This window comes from Caretta caretta, chromosome 2 (assembly GCF_965140235.1).
Source record: "Caretta caretta isolate rCarCar2 chromosome 2, rCarCar1.hap1, whole genome shotgun sequence".
Lineage (NCBI taxonomy): Eukaryota > Metazoa > Chordata > Testudines > Cheloniidae > Caretta > Caretta caretta.
Genome location: NC_134207.1, coordinates 186,081,188 through 186,096,733, shown reverse-complemented (window position 1 = coordinate 186,096,733; position 15,546 = coordinate 186,081,188). Strand labels below are relative to the sequence as shown.

At 37.9% G+C, this 15,546-nt stretch overlaps 1 protein-coding gene across 46 annotated transcripts in view; it reads right to left on the bottom strand.

Annotated features, from left to right (window-relative positions):
* CLASP2 (cytoplasmic linker associated protein 2) overlaps window positions 1-15,546 on the bottom strand; it is a 265,828-nt gene that overhangs the window by 60,347 nt on the left and 189,935 nt on the right. For 10 of the 46 annotated variants that reach the window (XM_048838896.2, XM_048838897.2, XM_048838901.2 and 7 more), the window contains 6 exons: window positions 15,344-15,406; window positions 14,504-14,610; window positions 10,981-11,004; window positions 10,606-10,638; window positions 10,256-10,500; window positions 6,711-6,774 (listed from right to left, as the gene is read on the bottom strand). In XM_048838896.2, the coding sequence (XP_048694853.1) occupies window positions 6,711-6,774; window positions 10,256-10,500; window positions 10,606-10,638; window positions 10,981-11,004; window positions 14,504-14,610; window positions 15,344-15,406 (536 nt within the window). The remainder of the gene's footprint in view (window positions 1-6,710; window positions 6,775-10,255; window positions 10,501-10,605; window positions 10,639-10,980; window positions 11,005-14,503; window positions 14,611-15,343; window positions 15,407-15,546) is intronic. The other 36 variants (XM_048838900.2, XM_048838905.2, XM_048838908.2 and 33 more) reach the window with 5 other exon arrangements.

The following is a 15,546-nucleotide window of genomic DNA, read 5'->3' as shown; positions in this document are numbered from 1 at the left end:
AGAAGCAGCTTGGTTGGGGGGGAAAACTCAAAGAAAATTGTGACTGATCTTTGTGAAGCAAGATCCATGTCGTACAGTGCATGTGAATTTTCAAGTTCAGTTATTCTGAAGTTGAAGAAATAATGTAAAGTTAGTCACAAAATTATTTACTCTGTCTTACTACTTGTAAATACATATATGTACACACACAATTAAGTTTAAAATCAAGCACACTGTTACATCAAATGTCCTTTCATAAGGACAAGATGCATATTTCAGTTTGTTGGACGTCATAGAAAAGTAAGAAATTAATTTTATAAGGGACTACTGGAAAAAAGTCAAAATTACTGTTTTATTGGTAGATACCTCTTTTGCTACCAGTTAGCAGAATCTAAATTTGCATACTATAATACTGTCACAGGGTACGCTGGCCCTTTAAGAGGATTCTGACTCAGCCTCAACTGTGCTAGGCTTAGGTTACCTCCCCTAAGAGAAAGGCATAAGGGGTCACCATTAGGGGAGAATCTGACTAGAAACTAGGTTTTCTGGGGAATATCAGGGCAGCCTGAATTCAGTCAGAGTATGGAAAAAAAGCTTGCTGGGGAGGTGACAACTCTTCAGAGCTCCCAGACAAAAGGCCTAGAAGAGAGAACTGCAAGAACAGTACCAGCTTGTTGAGGGACAAGCGTCAGCTGAGGGACCTGCAGGGAGAAAGAAATGTAAAGGATTTAGAACGTTGAGGTCTGTTAGGAAGGGGAAGCCCGGGTAAAGGACAGGAAGAACTTTTAAGCCAAGATGGAGGGTTATGTGGATCTCAAAGCCCATTATAAACTGAATGGACTAAATGAACCCATAAAAGGCGGCTGGAAGACTGTGTATATTATTTTATGGTACTAAGCCACACCCAGAAGAGGAAGCAGTAATGTGAAAACATGAGATACGGTGTTTTGTTTGACACATGACAGAAGGGAAAACTGAGGCAGGTGCAGGGCCAAAGCCAGACTTCTCTACACAAAGGCTTTCAAAGGCCTGCAGCAAACAATGGAAGTGTTATGAGCTTCTTAACAAAAAGGTCACAAGTATCTATTATAATGAGAAGTTTAACGCAAATTAAATACAGCGGTCACTACCAGCTCTCCCTATAGAATAGCAGTTGTTAATAAGAATAATATTCTAATATTTACATTTAACAATGCAAACAGAAATATGAAACACAACACATATAAAGCACAGACAACTATTATGGGAAACCTTAACTTCTGAGTGCTTGATACTCCATCATAACAATTCATTGTGGATTTTTTTTTTGTGGTTTTTAAAGATTAAGAAATTGAGCCAGGAGCTGACAAACTCTGCCTCCTTTGTCACAGGAGTTCATAAATTTCTTGATCTGGAGTTATTTGGTTTGGTACCTCTTATACTGAAATCTGCAGGCTGAATAAGTTGGTTAAACATTTATATGCTCATAGAGCACCTCAGATTGCCCAAAATAAATGTTCATATTAAATTTAATGAATTATCTTCAAACCTTGTCTTGTCTAAGTCTCCCCCCCAAGGCTCCCAAAAAACCCTAAAACTAAAAACCCACACACCTCTGAATCTGAGACAAAGCATGGACAATTTGTTTGAGAAACTTATATGAGCATCAAAACAAAAGAGTGAGATTAGCGTGGAAGCTAGAATTCAAACTTTAATTATAGTGGGAACAATCCACACATGCTATAGTTTCTCTAGATACAGTCTTTGTTTTCATGATTCAATTTTAAATTCTGAAATCAGTCATCTTAATCACATGTTGATAGTGGAGAAATAAACAGATACTGTAAGAAAAAATAACTATAATTGAGATCTTTCTTTAAAATGAATTAAGTTTCAGATGCGCCAATCACCACAATGTAGAACAGGAGTGCATAACCAAATAAGGTCAGTTCATTAGTAGAAAAAACATCTCAAAACATTACCACGCATAATTCTATATGAATTGCGAAAGGCTTGACACTGCATGAACTCTTTGGGGGAGGAAAAAAATAGAGAAAAAGCGTTAATTTCACAATCATGCAATAAGGTTAGGTTTCCAGCAAATATTGATCCAACTTACTCTCTAAAGAGAGTTCCAACACAGGGGACAGCATGCAAAAAGAAAAAAGGGGGAAAAAGATAAAAACACACAAATTAGTTGCCATCAATGCAAAGTTCCTGTATGGAAGAAAAAAACACAAAAAATAAAAAAGGTATTTCAAACTTGCACAGTAAATTTAAAATTATGTTTCTAACTGTTCTTAGAATAGTTTGGAAATAAGTAGTTGGTTTGCTCCCGTTTATTTTTCTCCTTAAAACCAATTTTTTTTTTTCCAGAAGAACACCACAACATTAATTTTTCCCTATGCAATTCCTTGTACAGTAACTCCTCACTTAAAGTCGTCCTGGTTAACATTGTTACCTGCTGATCAATTAGGGAATATGCTCATTTAAAATTGTACAATGCTCCCTTACAATGTTGTTTGACAGTTGCCTGCTTTGTCCACTGCTTGCAGGAAGAGCAAGCCAGTTGCAGCTAGCTAGTGGGGCCTGGAACCAGGGTGGACTGGCAGCCCCCTTATCAGCTCCCCACTCCCCTAAGTTCTCTGTGCAGCAGCTGCTCAGCAGGCTACCAATTGCCAGCAGTTCAGCTGTCCCTCCCTCCCTCCCTCCCTCCCACTGCCATGTGCTGCTCCTACCCTCTGCCTTGGTGCTGCTCCTGGGAGCCTCCTGCTTGCTGTGCAGAGGGGGGCTAATGTCAGGGAGTCCCTCTTCCCCCTACTCCTGCCCCCCGCTTACCCTTTCTCCATATGGAGCAGGGTGGGGACAGGACAGGGCTCAGGATGGAAGGACCGCATCTGCTGTCTCAACTTTCGGATCTTTTTAAAGGGAATGTACTTAGAGTCGGGTCAGCATACTTAAAGGGGCAATGCACATCTCTCTCTCCCACACACAGGATGTGTATCTCTGTCCGCCATGCTATCTCTCCTCCCTCCATTCGTGCTGCCTTGTAGAGCAGCGGTCTCAAACTCAAATGACCACGAGGGCCACACTGGCCCGAGGGCCGTGCCACTGACCACACCCCCCTGCTGCCCTGGCCCTGCCCCCACTCCACTCCTTCCCCACCTCTTCCCTGCCCCCATTCCAACCCCTTCCCTGAAATCCCCACCCCAACTCCATCCCCTCCCTGCCCCCAGGGGGTGCAGAAGGGGTGCAGGATGCAGCAGGAGGATCAGGGCAGGGGGTTGGGGTGCAGGAGAGGTGCAGGGTGTGGCAGGGGGCTCAGGGAAGGGGGTCGGGGTGTGGGGTGCAGTAGGGGGCTCAGCTACAGGAGGAGTTTGGGGGGCGGGTGCGGGCCAGCCACTCTGGGAAGCAGCCAGGACCTGGGGGAGGGGGTGCCACAGGGGTCTGTGTGTCGCCCTGGCAGCTCCTCCAAGTACCTCCCCATAAGCTCCCATTGGCCAGGAACGGGGAACCGTGGCCTATGGGAGCTTCGGGGGAAGTACCTGGAAGAGCAGCCAGGGTAACACACAGACCCCTGTGCCCCCCCCTCCACCCCCCCAGGTCCCGGTCGCCTCCTGGAGCAGGACAGAGGCAGGGCAGGCAGGCAGGGAGGGAGCCTGCCCTGTCCCCGGTGTGCGCCGAGCCGGAGCCACTCTAGGTAAAGGCTGGAGGGGGTGGGGGGGCCATGGGGAGCTGGCGGACCAGAGAAAATAGCCCAGCCCGCGGGTTTGAGACCCCTGTTGTAGAGTGTGAGGCTACATTAACAACAATGTATTAACCCTTGAGGACTCAGCTGATTGCTAGTTCTTCATTTAGTAGTAAGGCATTCGCTGGGAAATATACCACCCTCTAAATTCACCACCTCAACCAAGCTCCACAATCATCATTGCTGTGTACAGTATTAAATTGTTTGTTTAAAACTTATACTGTGTGTGTGTGTAGTTTTTTGTCTGGTGAAAAAATTTCCCTGGAACGTAACCCCTCCTATTGACATTAATTCTTATGGGGAAACTGGATTCGCTTAACATCGTTTCGCTTAAAGTCGCCTTTTTCAGGAACATAACTACAATGTTAAACAAGGAGTTACTGTACTTCGGTTAAAGACGTACTGGAACACATTAAAAAAATTAGACATTCACACCTTTACATACTGTAGTCATAATAATTCCTGTAGAAGCTGGGAGAAAAACTCTTGGAAAAGATTTTATATGGTCACCTCACACATAAATATAAAAACCTAATTGTCCATTAACTCTTTGATGCTTAAAGTTGGGGTATCCTGCTGTGAAATGCGCTGCTGGACAATTAATGGTTGGTAATATCCAGTGGTGGCAACACAGTCAGTGACTGGAACTAGGAGTTAATTGTAAATATTTTTAAATCACTACTGTACAGTTACAAACTTTGGTTTAGTTATAATATGGATGATACCTCAGTTTACAAAACAAAACGTGTTATTATATCAATGTGTCCAGTAAACATGAAAAGAAGAGATATATTATATACATATGGAATGCGATAATTTTTTATGACATCTCAGTGTCTATTTTAAAGTAATCTTCATTCCAAAAAAGATGTCATGCACGCTTATAATGTCACTTCTGGTTTTTTTGTACATTCTTGTCATGAAATAATTTAAATGCTATATTTCGCATATACAATTTCAAGCTGGAATACTTTTAATTCTGCATATTTTGCAAAGGAAAAAGTTTTTAATATAAAGAAAATTTTCACACATTAGTTCAATATACGAACTGATGTAATGTTTGTAATCCAGAATCCAAACTCTTATTAACTAGCTTCCAAGTCAAATAGTGACAAAAAATCAGCAATATGCCATTTCATCAACATTGGTATATTTATGGAATCTACATAAATGCTCTAGAGATCGATATTGCTAAAAGAAAACTGTATATGCATGACCAAGCAAAATAATGCTTAAGTTTACACAAGATACTTATCTCATACATTTACTGCTTTGCTTCAGCAGTACCCACCACCATTATCGATCTCCTGGAATTCTATATTTTTCAGTACTTTTTTGGGGGGGTCATTCTCTCTTTCTCCCCTCTTCTACTTCGGGCTGTTCACCTGATCTCTCTGAGGCATCTTGTTCTTCAACTTTTTCCCTTTTCACTGCTTCCTCCTCTATGCTCCTCAAGGCCTTTACGCTTCATGTTCAGGCCTCTGTTCTCATGTGTACCCCAAAACTCCCAAATTTCTAATCTTGCCACAGGTGGCTACTACTCTGCCTTATCCGTAAAAAGGGCAAACAGCAGACAAACTTTGACAAGTTAATTTGGTGCTTTACTGTTACTTTAAATTAGTCAGGATTTCAGTACAGTTAACATATCACCCAGTTCTGAAGGTTTATCAAGTGTACATTAACATTTTTATGGGCATTTTTCAGTATTCTATTAGCAGCAGCCATCAGTTGACACATTTATAGTAGAGTTGTAAAATACTGAGATGAACTACTTTCTGTTTTGCTGTGAAACTTTATGAGTGTTTTGCTATCACTTAATCAATACTGACAGATTGACAGAAGTTATCTCAGACAAAATGAGTACCTATTACTTTCAACAGGCAGAATACCTACAATTCAAGATAAGCCCTAAATTATAAAATAAACATGAAGTTTTAAAAATGTTTTATATTTATTTCATATCAGCAACTGTACTGCTGTGCCCAGTTGTCTGAGACATTTCACTTTAAGTTCATTAATGGAGCATTAAATAAGGCACAGTGGTCCATCTACTTGAGAGACAGAGAGAGAGAAAGAGAGAGAGAGAGAGGGCAAACAACCAAAACTGAAAATATAACGCACAAGTGGAGATTCAGTAAAATAAGCTAGTTAAAATTGCTCTTAGAAACCCAAAAGAATATTATAATTGTTACAATGTCATCCTGATTTATGAGGTACTGGTTCATATTTGCCTGGTAAAAAGTCATATAATGTGAACAAAACATGATATTGTTTTATTATTGATAGCAATATATTCTTTACGTGTATTTTACTAAATATTAATAACCATATAAACTATCTGTAGAGCCTTAATTTCCAACCAGTCATTTATCAATGAGAATAAAGGAAGACACACACTATAATGCATTATCACTCAAAAACATATAAGCTAGAAAGCATCTGAAATATACACTTGGGGTTCCTAATCTGCCTCATTTTGTACAATTTAACTGAAATATTTCTTGCATCAGATAAACTCAATATATTCCTGAGAATCACTTTTCATTTTACCTTTGCAAGAAACACTATGAGCTTATAAGAATATTTAAGAATGTTGAACACTCTCTAAATGTTGAATAAATTTCTATTTACATACAATAAATTAGTATTTACTTTATCTCAATTATCCTGTATCAATAAAAGAAAAAGAACTTGTTTCAAATCTCAAATTAAGTGGATCAAAGCACCAGTTTCCTTACATTCTACCAATTAACACTATCAGTGAAAATTAAGAACACATACCTATGCCTCACCATCTGTTTGCAAAGAGCTCCTAAATAACTCATATGACTACCTCTCACAATTCAATGCTTATAATATACCTTTATGGCAAATATTTTAAGTGTGCAAATGAATACTTACTAATATCATTTACAGAAATTGTTCTGTAGTATTAATCTACGAGATTTCAATGTGCTGACTACAAGTAAACAGAGGAATATCAAAAGAAAAAAATAAAACATACCTTGCTATGAGGGTCAGCAAACATCCTTGTGAAGATTTCACACAATCTTTTCAATTCAACGCGACTGTTAAAATGATGTAACAATTAGTCAACTATGGGCTACTGTAAGGAATTCTTTTAAAAGGACACAGACTGGATACTTCAAGCCCAAAGTTCAGGTTAAGAGGTTTTGAAAAATACCTTTTCAATAGAAATATTTCATTTTTGCTTAAAATCTAATTTGAAGTTTAACTTCAGTTTAAATATTCTTACACACTATTTGCAACAAAAATAACACAGCATTGTACTAGTACAGAACAACCAGTGAAACGGACTACAAGCCCAAGTGAAAGTGGTAGCTATTAAACATCTCAAATAATACAGGTCATTTAAAAATTTTCAGTTTTAATAATCTAATGTTAATACAGATAAAATTTATTTTTAAATATGACAATCCAATAATGTCCCTTTATAGTAACACTTATAAAACGTTATATAACCAAAACATTGTTTAAATTTCCACTTATGACAACTAAAATATGAAACAGGGTATATTTAGAGACATTCTTAGTCTTTAGGGATATGTCTACAAAGCAGCTAGGAAGGTGCTTCCCAAAGCAAGTAGACAGACATGAACTAGTTCTGCTTGAGCTAGCATGCTAAAAATAGCAGTGTAGCCATGAAAGCAATTGGTGGAGGCTCAGGCTATCCATTCTACACACCCAGAGGGACAGGTGGCATTGTACTGTACTCAAGCAGCGAGTCCAAGCCACAGCCTGGCCCGCTGTCACCACACTGCTATTTTTAGTGCTCTACCTTGAGCGGAGCTGGTGTATGTCTGTCTACCTGTGCTGGGAAGCACCCTCTCAGCAGCTGTGTAGATATACCCTAGAAGTATCAAATAGTTTCTGCTGAACACAGGATTGCATCTCCAGTTGACACAAATTAGGACTCCACAGATTAGGAATTTTTCTGTCTTGTGGAGCTCTTGGTTTAAATTTGGTCTCTAATGCTATTAAATAAGGACTTCTACCACTATTTATTATTTCTTTAGTGCCACCAATAATTTCAACACCGTACAAGGTTCCCAGATAAAAATTATGTTAAACTAGAACATATATCAGTAACTTAAAGATAAAAATATTACCGGGATGTTGTAATTATCCCCCATATAAGCAATACAAACCCAGAAAAATAAGAGTTAAGAGTAAATTTAAAAGAAATCGAAACATGTTAAGGTATGGGAATGCTGTTAAGTAAACAAAAAAACCTTAACTCTGCTTTGTAAAGATATCATTGTGATGACTAACAATTATGAATACTGCATTACAGTCCCAGATTAAACTAAACTGATTTTTAAAGACATCTGATCATTTTTTTTTAAATGTTTCCATCATGGTGTCATTACAAGGCAGAGATAAGGTTCTTTGGGTGCCTTAACTTTGTATTTACATATTTTAACAGGTTTGGATTTTTTTTAAATTTAATCTTAAATCTGAATCTCTTAAGTTTCTACTGCTTGTTTTTTGGGATACTTACATGTAATGTTTTTCCTCACCTTACTAATATACAGTCAAACTTAACTACAATTTAATCTAAGTTCTTATCTATGATTCACTTTTAAAAAAAACCTTCATACTTGCTCACTAAACAAAAAATCCCACGAATAGTGTTAACCATGTGGTATTTCTATTGATTTGAAGATCTGCAGCATAACCCCAAGATCTATATTTTATTTAAACTTTTCTGACCAGATTAACCAGCATGCGCTGGATGCCTTACTCACTTTGGAGGAGCACAAAACAGACAGAACATACATACCAGCTTTTCTCTCCTTTCTGTCCCTTCCCCAATTTCCCCTTTCTCCTATGCTCCAAATTCCCCTGCACATCGCCCCTCAATACTTCCCCTCCTGCTCTCCTTGTTGAGTAAATCTGGTACAAGGGTACTTAAAAAAAATTTTTTTTTTAAGACTAACAGTCACTTTTGCCATTATTTTTCATAACTGAGCATTTCTTCTTTAACAGGAGCTAAAGAATAGTGTTCTTCTACAAATAATTTCTTCAAGATATGCCCTTTTCAAAACAGCTCCCATCTTCTATTGGACTCAATGAAACAACAGCCACAGCTGTCCTAAGCTGCCTTTTTGAAGTAACCACTAGCTCCCTGAAAATAGTATAGTGTAGGCCTAGCTTGACAGAAGTAACTTGCCTCATTTCTTAGTGGGCATGATTGGGAAGGTGAATGGAAAGTTAAGTTGTAAACAGAGGCTTGACAAGCAGTATGCTGGAGTCGGGATGTCTGTGCTAGCTAAAATAAGCAGCAAAACCTTAATGATAGTGACAACGGACAAGATAAACCTGGAATGTGAAGATCATGTTCTGCATGAACAGCACATGGACAGAACATGCTGCACAGGGATTGGTTCCTGCAAAATAACCAAGCCAATCCAAAAATATGTGATGTGATGTAATGTATAGAAAATGCAATGTAACGTGTAAATGTATATAAAAAGAGGTTTTCTGTGCAACTCTGGATGTGTGGTACGCCCTAAATCCAACCCCTATGTTTGAGTCTGATTAACGCAGTGTAGCTTTGCTGTATGCCAAATACAGGAACCTGAACGACAAAATCTGGTGTCAAACTGAGTGATTTGGATCCCAGAGAACTGGATGAAGTGTTCTCCCAGAACTAGACAAGGTGTTCTGGATAAGCCAAGTGGAAACACTTTCAGAGGGAATCCCAACACATAAGAATCCTCACTCTTCTGTGAGGGTAGCTTGGCTTAACTCTCCATTCTGAGCAATGGGAGATGATGGCAATTTCCAGAATTTCAACTCTCGATAGCCTAAGAGTATTGGGATGAGGGACAAGGATCTCTGGTACTTATTGTACAGGTAAAAGGGTTTAAGCATGTTTCCTCCCTGGTTTGAGGCCAGTTTTTGCAGTTTCTTCTGTGTCTGCAAGTACCTTGTCCTCCTCCTTGCTAAAAGAATTTGTCACTGGTGAATTTTACACAGTTCATACAGTTTGATTTGTGTGAATCTAATATCTAGATCTACATTCACAGGTTCCTCCAGGCTACGTCAATGAAAGACATGGACCTTGCTCTGGGCATCCACAAATGTGTATGCCAGGAAAGTAACAGCTAAGGAAACCTTACTTTGGATAAAGTCAACATTTTCAGCAAGTAAAAACTTTAGGTTTTTAGCTGTGTTTCTGAAAAATTGTCCCAAGAAAGCAAGAAATTAGATACTGTTTTTTACATGGTGATAAGTGATGCACCTAATCTTATAATACATGCCAAGAAACTGATCATAATCATTTTTGTCCATTTACAGGATAATGCAAAGAGATCTCACAGAAACACTGCAATCTGCATTATTTATTCAGAAGAATATACTACTTTGCTTATTTCAGTAATTTGAAATTCCAATTCTACTTGTAATACAATGAAGGCTACACATAAAGCTGACTGAGAAAATGAGCGTCAGCTGCAAAACAGTGGCCCTGCTCCTCCCCGCCCCCGCAGGAAAACTGTTCTTGTGTAAAAGACATTTTCTTACCTTAAAGTCCTCTGATTTTTTAATAAATTCTGTAGACCTAAAAGACCTTCTTTTCTTTCTGACCAGTTGGAACTAGCACAGCGATTGAGGACCTCTGCCACATCTTCTGTCTGCCGCATATATGTAGGTATGCTGCCATTGCGAGAGCTGTATGATCTTTCTGAACAGGCACTGGATGCATCACTGTTGGCATCATCATCGGAGTACATTCCATACGACTCGTACCTCCTTCGTACAGGCTTTTTCTATCACATACAGACTCCCAGATTAGCAATGATCACAAAGAGGTGTCAAACTTTGTATTTGCACAAACTTAGATCTATACAAAGGCTAACACCTTCACTGATCACCTGCATTGACGTTATGGCTCCAATTTCATTGTTCTACAAGTCAAGCAACATTAATATCTTAACGCCAGATTGATTATATAGAATTCCAAAAGTAAAAATGAAGCAAATAGCACATGACAGGTTATCCACCTAATCAATTTTCTTCTGCATAAGTTTTACTTGAGAAAAATACAAATATTTATCATAATAGAGGGAGAACAGAGATATTGAAATTTAGTCATGTCACTCAACCTTACACAACTTCAAACAATATTGAGTTTAAAATGACATTTTCTATTACTTCTTTATTTATATTTAGTTTTGTACAATCTTAGTACATACTATATTAAAATGTTAAACTATCAGAAGTAAGGGGAAAACAGTGGATTTCTATACCTTAGTCCGTATGTCTCCTAAGAGCTGATAGCAGTAAATTATTAAAGAGAAACAGAGAAATTGAGAACATTGAGGATAATTGCCATGTATTAGAACTATAACTAATTTTCATTATGGTATCACCTGTCAGTAGAAACAGTTTTTTTTTTTTTAATATATTGAAGACAATGGCTATTAGTATGCAACTTTATTTATTCTTTGTCCTCACTATCGCTGATATAAAATATGTAACACTGCCATATCATGCATTACCAATAAGAAATTTTACCCCATGTATACTTTTCCAGAAAAATACATCATAATATAATTTTTTAGGTCTTCACAAACCAAGATAAGACACAAACTTCCCTGCTTAAAGCTTTCTGGCTCTCTTATAAAATGGTAATTCATCTTGAGGACCCTGTTATGTACAGTCAACTATCTCAGCACCAACAAAACCAATGTTCCTGGTTTTGGAATTTTTTGTCAAAATGTTTTCCCCCCTTTTTTTTTATTGTAGAAGTTTTCTGACCAGCTCTGCTCTCAGCATCTGGAAACTTCCACCCAATTCTGGAATTGCAAAGACTCCCTATAGAAGCAAATTACTAGAATGCCTTATAAGAAGTAATTTTAAAATACAAAAAAACAAAAACAAAAAACAATAAACACCCTCCTCCCCCCCAAAAGTAACCAAAAACATGAAACCCAAACAGGCCAAGGGATTAAGAAAAACAGACTTATCACCCTAGAGGAAAAAAACCACACCTCTGCAAAAGAAACCTGGTACCAAACTCTGAATCAGAGGTGTGCAGTGAGAATCCTGGGTTTTTTGTTTTTTTTTTTGGGGGGGGGAGGAGGGCTTATTAATTACATGTTAGAAATAACTTGTTAAAGAGCCACATGAATCACATGATCAAGCTCTGCAGAGATACTTCTTTAAATTCAACTGATCCAGGATAGCCCAAAACAGTTGCCAAATAAACGGCAATGCAATAAATCTGCCTCGTAATTGAAATGGTAGTGTAGCAGTTCTGTGGGGTGGGAGAGTGAATTAGGTCCATTTACATTACAAATATTTTATATTTACAAATAGATGTCATGCCATTGGAGTTCTACCTTTTCAAGAACCTGAAGAGGGATAGACTCCTGTACTGCATCAGAGCAAAATAAACTCAAAGCCAGATTCTCATCCAAATGGATAGTCACTACCAATCAGAGCAAGACTGGGGACCACCCATACCGGGGCATTGCTCCAAGAAGTTATGGTGGATAGACGTACAGATGACATTTCCTTCTCCAGTGGCTGGAGAGGTATTCCTTATTAGTGTGATCTCCTAGTACCAGAAGCACAAAACTGAAAGTTTCTCATTCAGGTGGGCAGCCTTCTAAAACCTCAGTGAGTGAAACAGTAGCAGAAGACAAAATTCAGGAACAGACATGCATAAACCTGACTCCCTGCAAGACACCACCCTCTCATCACACACACGGACAAACCGAATCTTAATTGTTCTTATCCATGAAGCTGACAGAAAGTTCTGCACTATCAGAGGTACTGGACAGTTTGAGTGCAGGTAGCCAGGATTTACCAAACTGTCAGTCACACTCTGAACAGTTTTGCTTGACAGGATTTCAGATGCAATGGAGGAAGAGGAGAAAATTTTCTTGACTTCTATCTCAGCCAAGGTACAGGTATAGGAGTTTTAAAAAGCTATGATACAATAACTTTGACTCAGAGTGGTTTCTGCCAACCTATGTCCTCCAAACATTTAATCTATAAAGCACAATGACCGATGAAAGTAATGGATAGGAAAGAAACAAAGCAAGGAGTCACTTAACTGATGACTTTATGAATATAAGTGGCGTACTACAGGCCCTCGACAGAATGGGATTTCAATGCAAATTATTTTTCCTTTGAGAACTCAAAACTGGATCCAACAGTATATAAATGCTTGCAGTTTGTTTGCACATTGTTTAAAACACTATTTAAAAAAAACAACACCAATCTGTCTGCCATAAAACTGTGGAAGTTCCACACAGCAGTTAGATACCTTGGCAACAGGTGCCTTAAATACGTAACATGCTAAATACCAACTTGAGACAAAACACAGTAGACCACCTTTGATTTCAGGTTAATCTGAATTTGAACATTTGCTAATGTGAAATTAAGGCTAACAAAATACAGAAACAACAAAAAAGTAAAATATGCCTAGACCTGACTTGATTTAACAGAGGAAGAAAGTAAAGAAAATCCCTTCAAAATATTAAATCAACTTCTTATTTTTGGGTGGTTAAAGATATCGAAGAAAGGTAAATAAGTAGGACTAGTTGGAAATTCACTAATGGAACTTCTTTCATCAGAAAGCGTTAATTAGTTGAAATTGAGACATCTGTGGGACTGTGTCCATTTTGTTAACATTCCGATGGAAAATCAGGCACGTTTCCAACAGAAACCCACCTACCTGTTTTTCTGCCAGTTTGTTCGCTGGGATCCTTGGCAGCCCAGCTGGAGATAATTGTGGAGCCCAGACTTCCATGCTCCTAGGCTTGCAGCTCTTTGGCAGCTCCCGCTAGCTTGTCTAATCGGGCACTGCAGAGCTGGGGCCTCTTGAGGAGGTGAGCTGCCAGTTCCCTGTCTGACTGATTCACCCCCTGGCCAGCTCCCCACAAAATATTTTAAGTTTTTTTACCCGATTCTGCTACAGAATGGAAATTTTTTCAAAATCTAGAATTCTTCATGGAACAAAAATCTCAATGCTGCTTAGCTCCAGTAAACAGGTTCTTCATTTTTTGTATAACAGGCAAAATACATTTAGATACTAGAAAGCATAAGATAAATATGACGTTACCAAATTTATATGCATATATATTTATTTTCCGGTTGTATTGTGCTGATCTACAAGGTAAACAGGTGTCCTATTATCCATGTTTTAATAAGTTTAAAGTTGTGGTAACAATTTGACAGTCATTATCATGGCAAATTCCAAACGGATCTCCTTGCAGACTGAGTACCATGTGGATCGGTAAACTTGACAATAGCTGGGATATCAAACTATAGCCAAGTCTGTCTTCGAATAACAAGTCTGCCTTTTGTTCTACAGAGTTACAATGGCAGAGCAACTTAACTTTCAACATTTGTTTTTATTTTTTAAATTTCTGTAGTTAACATAATTCTGAGCCAAGACACAGAAAATGGAAACCAGACCCAAAGAATCTACAATCTAGAGAAGATATTGGAACAGTTTCAGATTTTGGACACATCACTAATTTGCTTGTTCAGAGCTTTAGTTTTTATTCAACGAGAAACAAATTTCAATCACTCGTCTTTTATTACACTAGCTGTTCATGCTATCATTTAATCAAAATTCCACTTCAATGAGCTAGCTCAGGTAAACAAATGTAATTTCAAACCTAAGGAACTAAAACTGCTTCACAGTTCAGAATGCATATAAACACTATAAATTGTATATTATATATATATCTACATAAGTGATCACATAATTCAAAGTTTATAGTCTACTTAAAATGATAAATGGAGGATTCTTACCAATGCATCTGCTACTGCTTCTTCTACATCAGAACCTGTGTTCAGAACTCTCATAGCACTAACCGATGATGACAATCTACTTGACTGACTGATCCCCAAACCTGTACCTGTCATAACAGAATAAGAAAATAATAAAAATTTCAATCTGAAAAGCAACATGGAAAATAGAATTTTAGTCACTTAAAAAAACCCAACCAGAAGGATAGTAACTGACAAGTGCTCTGATCTACTTCAATTCTTTTTTTAAATTTTCAGTTAAATGAAATTATGTGGCAATTACTTGATTTGTATTTCTGCAGCAAAAGAATGGGAAAAATAAACTAAAATTAATCAATGATTAAATAGAATGTTTGATAAATATTTGTACTATGAGAGAAAGGAATCAAGAGACTCAACTGAGGTGTTGGGACTGCACTACAGAGCTATTTTTCTTTTGAAGAGCACCTGTCAAAATATATTAATCATTTTGGGTTTTTTTAATTATTTTTTTAAATAAAAAGCAAATATAAAAGGAGGGCTACCAACAGTGCTATGTTAGAGAACTACATGCATAAAAAGTGCTACAAATACCAAATAATAAGAAACTAAAATAAAATACATCTGCCAGTAAAAATAACTGTAAATACATTATTGTGGGGAGTTGGGGGGGTGGGGGGCGCGGAGGGTTGACCTTGGGAAAGAAAAACTTGCAATACGTACACATCTACCTTCATTATCAAAAACACAGAACTCAAATTAATGTAAATAATGGTTTTTAAAAATGGATTGTAAGGAAAACCAAATGGGAAAAAATATCCAGGATGACTGCACAGATGACAGCAAAGTGTACTCATCCTTCACCTGTAGCCCCATATACTTCTGGAGTGTAGAGGGCACCAGTAGATCTGGAGTGATGCCTGGAAGCTGCAATAACAGGATCATATAAACCCTATCTATTATCATGGAAGCAAGATACAGTGATAACTGTACAGATAAAAGAGAATACTTTTTAGGAAACAGATGTAGCAATAGTGCATGAAATAGAACAAATTAACAGAGAAAAC